Here is a 12,926-nt window from a genome sequence, read left to right as displayed (position 1 = left end):
TTACAGTAAAAGTTCACTGCTGTCACACAGGAGTAATAAGGAGTCATTTTACCTTTACTGTCAGCGCACAAGGTCTATAGTGCCACCACAGTGACAGCACACAGACACACACAGACACAGACACAGACACAGACACACACACAGACACACACACACACACACACACACACACACACACTAGAAGCACAGGAAGAGGAAAACATTGTTGATCTTTTATGAGTCTGAGATGACCTGTGTTTCTAAATGAATGAACTGAATTCCATTTACATGTTCCATTTTGTTTGTATGAAAATAAAATCTGACTGATAGGTATCATTTAACCTTTAAACGAGCTAGCTTTAAAGTTCCACCTTAATAAGTTATTAAGTCTTCTACTAAGTCTTCTGAGTTTCTGTGTTTCATCTGTTTTGGTGATGAAATCTTCACTTAGTTTGAACTTCCTGGTGCAGGCCTGCGTGTGTGTGTGTGTGTGTGTGTGTGTGTGTACCTTCTTTAAGTTCCTGTGTCTGTTCAGGCAAAGAGTCAAATCGTCGTGCTCCGACACTCATCAGCCTCTCCACCCTCTCTGCAGACATGTCCAGTGGACTGGGCAGCTTCTCACACACCATCGCTGTAGTGTGTGTTAAAGAAAACACAGTCGCTGCACAAATATCATCTGAACTGAGGCAGAGAGGAGGTAAGTGCAGACCGGGTACCTTTAGTTGATAACAGATAAAGAGAAAGGATACAGAGGACCGCCTGGGACAAAGGTAACCACTGGCTGCAGATGGCAGAAAGCAGGACTTTGGGGTCGGTGTGACGAGAGTCTCTGGCCATCACCTTTACCCCGAGTGATGACACCACCTTCTCCACCTTCTCCTTGTCTCTGGTCATAGAAAAATAAAAGACATTTTTACAGAAAGAGTACAGGCCATACATAGCAACACATTCTGACCTGTACCTGTTCAGCAATTTAATGAACATCCACCCACCTCCTGGTTACAACAGCATCATACAGACTCCAAATGTTATCCAGCACAAGCTGCACAAACAGTGGCTTCTTTCCTTTGGCCTGCAGCACAGAGGGAAACAAAGAGACACATCAGAACGATGGAGGACAGGGAGAGAAACTAGAGTTTGACTGAGCCACTCCAACACAGCACTTCAGAGAGATTACAGGGTCATCCTGTAATCTCTGATGATGGTTGTGTTTTTCATTTTTTGCACATTTTGCTCTTATATGACTCTCTTGTATGACTGTAGTGTACCACTTTTATAAGCTTATTTCCAATCTAGGTTGGTATAGAAAATGCTTTTGTGATAATCAGGATATGCAACATAACAATATATGTTGACAGAACCTCGAAACTCCCTATCCATTTATTGTAGACCAATGCATTGGAGCTGCAGATAACAACTATTTCAATAAAAGAGAGGACAGCAGAAAAACACACACTTATACACAGACTTAAAAGGGTGGACCTGCACAGCCCATTCACATCCTGTGAGTGGGCTGCTCTCTAAAAAGCCTCTCCATTTCATTCATGACCCCGAATGCCAGCGAACAGGCAAGTAAGCATGAATACGAGGTCAACCTCTCCATCGCTCTGCTCAGCAGGCATTGTTTCCTCCTCTGCTCTCTTCTGACAGAAACACTGCTGGCCAGGCAAAAAATGTATAAAACATTCATCACTCAGTGTTTGGAAGATGAGCAACAGCTGAATGTTTGAGTCTAACCTGAGAAACACACAGACGGAGCAGGACATGAATTAACAGGTACATTACTTTAGACCACTAACGTATCTGACTGCTGTGTGTAGTCCCGTGTGTAGCCACTGAACACATAACTCTCATAAAGTTGGGCGACTGAGGTCGTATTCAGACCAAATCAGGTGTTGGAGCAGTTAACCTAGTGTGTGGCAGTGAAGGGGAGTGTAACTGTGCTCATCTGCACTGAACTGTCACACAGTCAGAAAGCAGCTTTTTATTTCTTCATATTCTCTATCGAGCTCAAGCTCCAAAAACACACTGGATGCTACATTTTTCACAAAGTAGCCATGATGATGGTATGGTTAGACCCCTCCCACATGACCCTCGCCTGGTAAATGCTTATGTCTTCTTCAGCTCCACACCTCCAGGTTGTTACGTAGGCGTTTAGTTACAAATATATAGTCTGGAAGTCCACGCTGAGATAAGCCTGATGACATTCATTCATTATGTAACTGTTTATTACTAGTAAACTGATATTCATTTGAAAGTCAATCAGTAGAGACTAGTAGAAGACTTCTTTGTGTTGGCCTGACATACATTATGGTCATGTTATTTTCCAATGTGAACCCTCTAAAATGAGCATATTCATGTGTCCTAATAGAACATTAAGCTGGGTTCAAGCCTCAAATTTGATACGTTAAGATGAGCTCAGTCGGGTCAGTGTGAAGGAAGTCAAATCAAGGCCTCGTGTTGGCTATACTGAGTGGGCAGCAGTACATTAGCATGCAGGCAGAGTCCATTAACATCTCACAGAACTCTACACTGCACTCATTTAAGAACTAAATGAGCAGCACATTAAATATTACAGGCAGAACGCCTGCACTAAGTGGAGGCTGGGAGCACACATACAGATACCCTGATCTGTATGAGATGAACTTCTCAGGGCTCGACTTTACCATTACTCAGTCAGTGTCATACACCTGACATACACTATGATGATAATATTTCAGTATTGTTACATCACAATATAAAACGTACACAAGAACACCTTTAAAACAATCAGAGACATGAAGTGTGTTGCTGCCTTGTGTGACGCTGTGAAACACACACACGTACAATGATCACCTGTAATCACGATATGATCAAGCTCAAGCAGATGAACAGTATTAGATCAGTGCTTGTGAATGACTTCAATTCAATATTTGCAATAAGATGTATGACTAATACTATTAACAATGCGAACATGCTGATGTTTGACAGATACAATGTTTATTATGTCCACCGCCTTAATTAAAGATGTTAGCATGCTAATGCTTGCTAATTAGCACCCACGTACTACTGAGGCTGATGCCAATGCCATCAGTTGTGCACACTGTAAACCAGTTACTGTCAAATTCATAGTGACTACAGTAACTTAAAACTCTACAGTACAGTACAGTACAGTACAGTAGTTGTATTTTTTGACAGAATACACAGTATACTATTGTGAAATGGTTTACAGTAATTTACTGGACACAAACACAGTAAATTACTGTGTAATTCACAGTTGAAATGTACAGTGCAGGGATATTGTCATACACTAAAGTATTGTAGCAGAAATTAAATGAAAAGTCAGTAAAATATATGTTGAGTTTGGGGGAAAATTCAATAATAGAAGATTCATTAAACATTTGGTATGAAATTGTGAGAAAATATAATTTGGAAAGTGAAATTAAACTCTTGGTTTGGCCATCTCACACACCTCGGTTTGGCCCTGGGGTGCTGGACAACACTTTTGCAAGCTGGACAGTAAGAGGGATGACAGCTGTATGTACTCTCTTGGAGGGTAAGAATTTTAAAACATTTCAACAATTTAAAGAGGAATTCAATTTGGTAAATGGAGACTTTTTTAGATATCTACAGTTAAGACATTTCTTTGATATTGAGATTAAAAGAGGACTGTCAACAGAAGACGCTGCAGTGGTTGAAGTGTTTACAAGTGCATATAAACTAACACCAACCAAGATTGTAACTAAACTGTACAGAGGACTACAGAAACGGAATGGTAGAGATTCTCTTTATGTGAAATTGAAATGGGACTCAGACCTGGGCATTGAATTATCAGAGGGTGAGTGGCGCTCTATCTGCAGAACTCAACAAACCTCCACTTGCTCTAGAGGATGGAGGGAATTCGGTTGGAAAAACTTAATCCGCTTTTTCATCACACCCCATATTAAGAGTAAACAGCTGGGTCTACCACAACAATGCTGGAGACAATGTGGGCAGATGGGTGCCAATCACTCGCACGTGTTCTGGTCCTGCTCAAACCTGCAACCATTTTGGGATGGAGTTACACTGACCCTGGAAGTGATTTTAAAGTATAAGGTGCCTAGAGACCCCCGAACCCTGTACCTGGGTCTGATGACAGAGGACATTATTCATAACAAAGACACTTATCTTTTTAAAATTCTAATACTGGCCTGTAAAAAGGCCATCACAAGAAACTGGTTAAAAGCTGACCCGCCAACCACAGGGCAGTGGCTGGACATTGTCAAGGAGCTATACTCTATGGAAAAACTGACTTTCTACTTAAGACTGGAAGCAAGGACTCTGCATCAACGCTGGGAAAAATGGACCAGATTCACAGAAAACTCACAGCCTCAGCAATCATGATGGAGAACAGTATAGGGCATCATGGTTCCCCCCCTTTCTAGTTTTTCTTTTTGTTACATACTCTACACGGGTCCCTCCCTGTTATTTGAAGCTGTCTATTTCTATTGTAGAGCAATTGAGTATATGCTGTACTCTTGTTTTTACCTATGTTGTTTTGTTTTTCCTTGAAAAAAGACAAATAAAGAGTTTAAAAAAATATATATATATATGTGTGGAGTTTGATGTGTGGACCAAATTTGGTAATCCATCCAATAGCCCTTTTCCATACACACGTGCTGGCTCAGCTTGGCTCAACTGGGTTTGACGCGGCACAGCAGGGATTTCATCTCCACTGCAACAGAACTACAACAGTGTTCTGGCAGAATAAGTAAGATTTGACGTTTGCTGTTTGTAAAAGTTCTCCTCGGCTTAAAAGAGAGGCAGTGGTCAAATGAGCTGGAGAGTGAATGAAAAGGGGGAAGGAAGCAGTGTTGGCAAGAACACGGTGGTCAGTCAGAGAAATTAAACGTTATTTTCTAAATTGTTTCAAGACAGTTACATTCTGAAGAAGTAATAAACACGGCCACAACTCCACACAACCTCACAGGGAAGGAGCCACACTGCCAGTTTTTGTCTGAATGTAGCTGAAGCCATGCCTAATCCTGTCAAGTGTACACAGGGAAAGCCTGTAGTAGTTATGACATATTTAGTTCTGGATCAAACTGAGCGACTGACCCGACCACTCTGACAGCAATGCTACTAGCATTTTTCAAAAAACAACAACAGAGCAACGTGGCAGCTCTGCTTCTTTCAGGAGCGACAAATCAACAATGACGGCAGGTTTAGTGCAAAAGCTTTGAGATCAGCCTTTTAACACAATATTAAAGTCTGTGTAAAGGCAGAGCTAGCTAGCAACTAAGTGTAAACAAGAATAATAACTAGCATACAGAGAAGCACAGATGCTAACATGCTAAATACTGTTATGGGTTAGGGAGGTGAGGGGATTATGCTCAGGGTGGCCTCAGCGTGTCATCGAGCCACCCTTTAGGACCGCCCACAACAAAAACTGGTGAAAAACTGTTTGAACCTCTAACTCCACATTTCACTAATATATCGTTCAGTCTTTTCAGTGAAGTGTCTAATCTAAAGCAGCTGGACTAAAACATGGAGACTTGGACAAAGTTCAGTTGAAATCAGTGTTCATAAAACAGGAGAATGGTGAGGCAGGAGAGCTAAGTGAGGCGCAACTGGAGCTGATATCTGCTGACTACAGTACATGCCAGTAATTACAAAATAATCAGCTGTTATGGTAAATGGTAAATGGACTGTACTTATATAGCACCTTTCTAGTCTTCCGACCACTCAAAGCGCTCTACACTACATATCTCATTCACCCCATTCACACACATTCATACACTGATGGCATTGGCTACCGTGCAAGGTGCCAACTGCTCATCAGTTTAAGGATTTAAGCATTCATACACATTCATACACCGATGGCACAGCCTTCGGGAGCAACTTGGGGTTCAGTATCTTGCCCAAGGACACTTGGCACTTGACACTTGACACTTGGAGCCGGGGGATCGAACCGCCGATCATCTGATAAGGGGACGACCCGCTCTGCCTGTGAGCCACAGCCGCCCCGCACTATTTGCACTACAAATCTGACTAAGGAGTCTCTTCCTTTGCAACGGATCCACAGCTCTGTCTACAGCCATGTTCCCTATAATAGATTTGGATGTGCGTTTAGATTTTAAGTATGTGATTAGTCAGGTTTGATGGAAACAGTAACATTAAAAAGAAAAACTTCAATTAAGCAAAAAGGTTTTTATGCTCTCTTCTGGGAGTCTTTGTCTTTCAGTAAAAAAAGTTGAAGCTCTTCTTTTTTCAATCAGTTGTGACGTAGTGAACGTTGAAGTCACATGATCAGCTGTGTCTTCATGGCTCTATATTCCATCCATGATGGCTCCACACAGATCTGATGTAATCCTTCTCACATTAATACATCAAACAAGCACAAATGTCTGATTCATATCTTGAGCTTCGACTGGCGCTCTTTCAGATTACACTGTCTCGCTGTGCCCTCTACTTCTCGTCTTCTGACCAGATAATTGGTGCCACCTACTGCTCATCTCATGAACCAAGTCTCTTTTCACGACTGTATTCAGTCAAATAGTAAGAATGAATGGAATAATGGCTAATTGTCCACTCACAATCAAAGTAATTGCAGCAATAGTTTTCAGTAGATTTCAGCTGCGACATTTGAATACTTCTCTTTTTAAAGTCAGATGTGAGCGCATTTTACACAATTCCAGCGTTTTTAAGACATGTGACTCGTGAAATTTATCATAATTTGCTGAAATACTCACAGGGAAGGTAAAAATGCATTATGGGATTTGTAGTTTTTAGTGTTGGTCCATCTTGGTCTGTGTGTGTGTGTGTGTGTGTCACAAAAATGGGGGAGGGGAGCAACATTGATGCCAAGCACAGCAGTTACTTTGAGGACAAAAACAATGAATTCAGACCCAGATTATGACTGCTCACTCGCTAACCTTAGCCAAGTCTCAATGGGTGACAGTCATTGTTTGAGGTAATGAGTGCAAGGGGTGGAGGAGGAGGAGGAGGAAGAGGAGGAGGAGGAGTTCAATGGGTACCCTGTAAACAAACCATATATATATTTGGACTACTAGTTCTAGTTTCAGTGAAAATATGGCACATATGTCAACATTTTCTGGAGGATGGTAGCACACCAGAACAGCAGAACATTTTTCAGATAACCCTAATCTTTCAGGACGTTTTCTGCTTAAGTTTCAGTGCTCAGGTTTTAAAAATCTATTTTAGAGGGTGCTTCAGGTCTTAAAAGGTTAAACATTTCGTTGTAGTTAAAATATGTCAAATACACAGTGTATTGGGAGAAAGATCTAGAAACACTCATAGCTGTGGCATTACCTGAGCTCCCTTCATGATCTTCTTTGCTTTTGCATTGAGGTAGAAATCTCCCCACAGCGTTTTGAGCAGCACCTCTCTCTTAATGCCCATTCTCTGGCTGTAGATGTGTGCAAACTGCTGGATGCTACAAAACACAGAATCAGACTCCACTTACACTTTGTATGCAGCTTCACAGACAACAGAAAACATTGATCTTTAATGTGAACCACAGCACAGTGCTTGCTCTGGCTAAAGAGCAGCTTTGAGCTCTTGCTCTAACAGGCTCGCAGGAAACATGTTTGGATCTTAGCTTCCTCCTTCTCTCCTACAGACAGTGAGCACCAGTCGGGTTCAGAGGCAAGGAAGACTCTTCTTCTGCTCTCTGCTGGGACCTCATTTGTTTATTTATAGCCAAGAGTGATCACAAGGACATAGCTACCCTCAGAACCAGGTCTTGATGTCCTCATCATTGACGGTCACACACTAAACTCATCATTAAACATCATTGGGGGTTATATAGTGTCACACATATTAAGTCTAAGTTGAGAGCACCATCTAGTGGACAATTCATTCATTCATTTAAAAATATACACCATGATATCAACTGAAATAATAAAGTTGTTCAAATGATGGCAAAAGGCTCTTTTACAAGACAGGGCCTTAAAAATACATGAAATGAATGCATTAGAAATGATTGGACGAGCCTCACCTGAAACCCCATCCATCTATGGCACTGGCAAAGACCACGTTCCCCTGGTCAGGTGAAAAGTAGAGGTGGGAGTCGTCAGCCTCCTCCAGCCCGGCACTCCAGTCATAAACCTGATCTCTGCTCGAGGACTCACTTTCTTTCTCCTCCTCCTTCTCTTTCTCCGCTCGCTCCTCCAGCACTTTGGACGTGAACAAAGCCCCTGTGACTGCATTTACCTATGAAGAAGAACAGGCACATCAACAAAACACAACTTCAGTGACTGAAGGCAACTGAACACAAAAATCACTGATGGTGTCCCCTCACCTGTCCCAGGATCTTCTGCAGGTGGGCGTAAGCTTCCTGCGAGGTGAGCATCAGCTCCATGATGAGACGGTCGATCTTATTGATGACCAGAACAGGCCTGATGTTCTCCAGCCACGCCTGACGCAGCACAGCCTGGGTCTGCACACAATTAAAAAAAAAAAAACATCATTACACACTGATATATAAACCTGCATTTCTATTTACAAAGACATAACTTAATAAAAACAGAAGTTTTACATGGCTGATCACAAAACATCCAAAGTCCTATATTATACTGAACACAGGAGGGAGCAGCTCGTCGTGCTCTGTATAAAAGGAAAAAACAACACTAACAGCCACAGTTCTGACTTGTCTCTTTGCTAAGCTAAGCTAATATATATATATATATAGCTCTCTGCAACAAAGCAAAATTAGGACCTGTCAATCAAAGCATGACCTGTAGATGAAATGGTGAAGAAACAAATAAAATCAATAAATGGAGAGGACTGAAGTTGTTGACTGGCATTCTGATGATGTGTGAACTAACATGGATTTTAAAAAGGTTCATGTATCATTCTCATGTTCAGTGGTGGAAAGTAATTAACCTCCTTCAATATTCATCTACTTAGACTGAGTATGTCCATGTTTTGCTCCTTTAGACTTCTACTGCACTACAGTTCTCATTTCCTCAGAATATAAAATATGAATCAACATTAATATTAGTTATGCAGTATATAGAATAATTAAAATTAGCTCCACCTTTTCCCAGCTGCAGCCTTAAGGTTGTGTCATATCAGTGATGCAATATCAGTGTGATTCATTGGAAAACCTCAGAAGCAGCTTATGTTTACAGTATATGAGGGGGGGGAATAGTAAATCCAGTCTCAGAGGTTAGGTGCTGTGATCTCCTCCTGGTATAAGTTCATTCACTTGACAGGCGTTCCACAGTTAGGTCATGTGCCAGCACTTGAGACGGTCTCGTTCACAAATAAAGGCCATAAGAGGAGAAAACTGTAAAAATTTTAGATGACCATGTTCTACGTCTGCTGCTAAAGTTCTATACTCGAATGATTATTTAAGTCCGAAACATGTTGGAGCCATGACAGTGTGAGGCTCCAATGTTGATCTGAAATGAAAGCTGACAGTCAGTCATTGCTTCATTTCAAATATCAAGTTATATCCAATGTACCACAATACAGAAGTCCAGACACAAAAAGAATGAGGACCAGCAGTAAACAAGATGAATCTCCTACAAACCAACAGCTCACTGAGTGAGACATTAAGTCAACAGTGACATTTACCTGAGGACACACTCCCTCCACGGCATCAACAACTACAATGGCTCCATCACACAGCCTGACAGCGGTGGAGACTTCAGAGGAGAAGTCGACGTGACCGGGAGAGTCGATCAGATTCACTAAGTACTCCTGATCTCCTGAGGAGACGAGAGGGAGGAACACAAACACTATTAGACAGACAGAATAACCTTGTTTAGACCAAAGACATTACAGTCACGTCAAACTCCAGTTCAGTAACACTGTAATAAATAATATTCTAAAGACTACAGTCTAGACCTGCCCTATTTGGAAAGTGTCATATAAAAATACTGAATGTGTGGCTCTGATGTAAAGCCATCAAAAGCAGGAAATTACAGCAGATGATTGCAGACTGAAGTCCTTGAAAATAATGAACCCCACAGAGTGAGAGCTTCTAACAGTACGGCATGTTTAAGAGCCAAAACGTGAGCTTACCATGTATGCAATGCAGAGAGATGGCACTGGACTTCATGGTGATTCCTCTGATCTGTTCATCCTCCCTGCTGTCCAGATACCTCAGCTGGTGGATGAATACATCACAGATAATGACTGGAACCATAGAGCGTGACTGTCACAATCATAAAAAATAATGTCACTTACCTTCCCAGCCAGTCGACTTGATATGATCCCATTACTTGCCACCAAGCAGTCAGCCAAAGTTGTTTTGCCTGCAAACACACAGATGATTTCACTGTTACAGCATACGGCTTCACGTTCTGACTGACACCAAATCAAATTTCTTAAAATAAGAAATAAATAGGAGGGATGCACAATATTAATTATTGGACAAACCAATATTATTATGTATTATTCTGATATGCTGAAATTATATCTGATAAATTATTGATCGATAATCTGAATATATTTTGAATTCTTATGCAAAATGTTTGATAGATTTTATGCTCAAAGATTTTCGACGCAGACGTCACAATGTTGTTTTTCTACTAATCAGGTTGTCATTTTGAAAATTCAAACATGTCAAATGATCAGTGATCTTATTCGCATCAGCCATGTGAAGCAGTTATCATATCTGGTAAAAATAAATCCACACAGGGCCTCCCTGATCAACAAGTTGTATTTTAACATACAGTGTATGTGGCTTCTACAGTACCAGTCAAACGTCTGGACACACCTTCACACTCAGGATTTCTACAACACTGGATATGTCAAAACTATGAAAAAAGGGGGTAAAAACATCAAATGAAATGATGCTTCAGAGATCGAGCAGCAGACACATCTCTACATCAAGTATTCAGAGGAGACTGAATCAGGCCTTCATGGTCGCATTGCTGCAAAGAAACCACGACTGAGGGAGACCAAGAAGAAGAAGAGAACTGCTCGGGACAAGAAACACGGCGAATGAACATTAGACCAGCGGAAATCTGGACTTTGGTCTGATAAGTCAAACCTCAAATTTGTCTTGGGTGAGCTTTCCTGGTGACAGTGTTTGAGATTTATTCAAAAATCCAAGGCCAGCATGGCTACTGTAGCATTCAGCAGTGATATGCCATTCTATGTGGTTTGAGCTTGGTGGGACTGCTGCTGTGTATCTGTGTCTCTCTATCTCTCTCTATTTATCTGTCTGAGTGAGTGCTGCATCAGATGAACATTTACATTTAGTCATTTAGCTGACACTTCTATCCAAAATGCGATAAGAAAGTGTTAGTGCAGCAGTAACCGCTGTGACAGTTCTTAAAGGGGTAGATTTATCATGTCCAGTTGTTGGTAGTGTTGGAGAGGAGGTCCTCTCTGAAGAGCTGGATCTACAGGAGGTTTTTAAAGGTAGAGAGGGACGCCCTGCTCTGGTAGCAACAGGTAGTGTGTCCGCCAACAGGGAACAACAGACAAGAAGACTCTGGATTGCCTTGAATGAACAGGTGGCAGAGCCAGGCGTCGTTCATTGGAGGAGGTAACATATGTCTGTATGAGGACATTCAAGTAGGTGGGTGCAGAACTGGAGTCCACTTTGTAGTCAGCATTAGTGATTTGAGTTTAATGCGTGGAGCGAGGTAAAGTGCAAAGTTTTTCACCACCCTGGTGACGTAGGGAGGTAATTTTGATGATAACAAGAACTAAACCCAATTGCAATGGCTTGGGATGAGCTGGACCACAGAGTGAAGGGCATTCAGGCTGTGGCTTTATTCATGTTCTCTTTGATTCTTTTCATTGGACTTGTCACAATCTGTTCAGTAAAGAAGTGTGATGAGAGTGAGTGTGTGGACTCACCGTGATCCACATGTGCAAGGATGCACAGGTTCCTGGTGTTGGCGGGGTTCCTCTGCAGTGCAATGATCTTATCTAAACTGGTGAGTCCCATGGCGACACCTGAAACAGAAGACAACACTAAACACAGTCATAGGTGTTTGGCTTTAATGAGCGACCGTGTTAACTGGTGACCCACAGTTACGACAGTTGTTGACAACGGGAAGAGCTGTCCTCGTGGATGTCTCTATGTTTAGTTTTTTTTATTATTATTATTGACGTCACAATGTCAAAGTGTCGTTTGACAGCTCAGTGTTTTTGTTTTTCACGTTTCAGCGGCTGTCACAATGACGACACATCCCGCGTTTATCTGACAGGTCGCACGTTAGACCGAAACACCGGCTGTAAGCTGCTCATGTGTTGCAGCACATGAAGTCATGTTACAGGCAGTGACGTTAGCTGGCCGGGTAACAGTCCACAGGACGTGAGCGGCTCACTCTGCTATGACTGGAGCCGGTGAACTGTGCTAACACGCGGCTAGCTGCCTTCAGACGCCTCACATAGAAGAGTGAGACCGAGTGTACTGCCTCGAGCCTGCGAACAATCCCGCCAACCCCCCGCTCCGCTGCAGCGTTCACTGAAACAAGAAACAAGAAGATCCACAACATGTGCACAGTAACTCACGCTGTTGTCCCCGGAAGTGGATGAGACACGTGACCAACGTCCGTTCGCTAACATTGGTGCTACGTTCAGGCACATGTTAAAAACCATCGTTATTTTGGCACTTCAGTGTTTTAGGTTTAACTTGTCAGACAATCAGATAAAACACGTTCATGACTGAGTTAAAAATAGTTAAACTCAACTTTGAGGCTGTTAACATTACTAGAATATAGCAATAATTTGACTTAGTATCAAAATCCTTCTACTATTAACAAAGTATGCATTAACTGACAGAAGTATCTCTTTTACATGTGGCTATGAATGCAGCATATCGCTCAGTGATGTAACGCTCTACTCGGCTGGGCAGTACGATTCTTTTCAGTGAATCGGTTCCCTCGACTTGATGGTTTCAGTTACATGACACTCCGTTATAGAACACTATACTATACTATAGTATGTAGTGTGTGTATGTATATACGATAAAATAAGATAGGCTTTAATGATCCACA

At 41.8% G+C, this 12,926-nt stretch overlaps 1 protein-coding gene across 3 annotated transcripts in view; it reads right to left on the bottom strand.

The window, feature by feature from the left end:
• Positions 1–12,492, bottom strand: part of efl1 (elongation factor like GTPase 1) — an 88,204-nt gene extending 75,712 nt beyond the window's left edge. The window contains exons 1-11 of one of the 3 annotated variants that reach the window (XM_027282910.1): positions 12,442–12,492; positions 11,782–11,880; positions 10,156–10,223; positions 9,991–10,075; positions 9,541–9,674; positions 8,261–8,398; positions 7,958–8,172; positions 7,270–7,393; positions 972–1,051; positions 729–865; positions 488–610 (exon numbers count right to left, since the gene is read on the bottom strand). In XM_027282910.1, coding sequence (XP_027138711.1) covers positions 488–610; positions 729–865; positions 972–1,051; positions 7,270–7,393; positions 7,958–8,172; positions 8,261–8,398; positions 9,541–9,674; positions 9,991–10,075; positions 10,156–10,223; positions 11,782–11,872 — 1,195 coding nt within the window. In that variant the 5' untranslated portion in view covers positions 11,873–11,880; positions 12,442–12,492. The other 2 variants (XM_027282909.1, XM_027282911.1) reach the window with 2 other exon arrangements.
• Between the last annotated feature and the right edge of the window lie 434 nt (positions 12,493–12,926).

The sequence above is a fragment of the Larimichthys crocea genome, chromosome X (genome assembly GCF_000972845.2).
Source record: "Larimichthys crocea isolate SSNF chromosome X, L_crocea_2.0, whole genome shotgun sequence".
Taxonomy (NCBI): Eukaryota; Metazoa; Chordata; class Actinopteri; family Sciaenidae; genus Larimichthys; species Larimichthys crocea.
The sequence above is the reverse complement of the archived record's forward strand: the minus strand, read 5'-3'. Positions and strand labels throughout refer to the sequence as shown.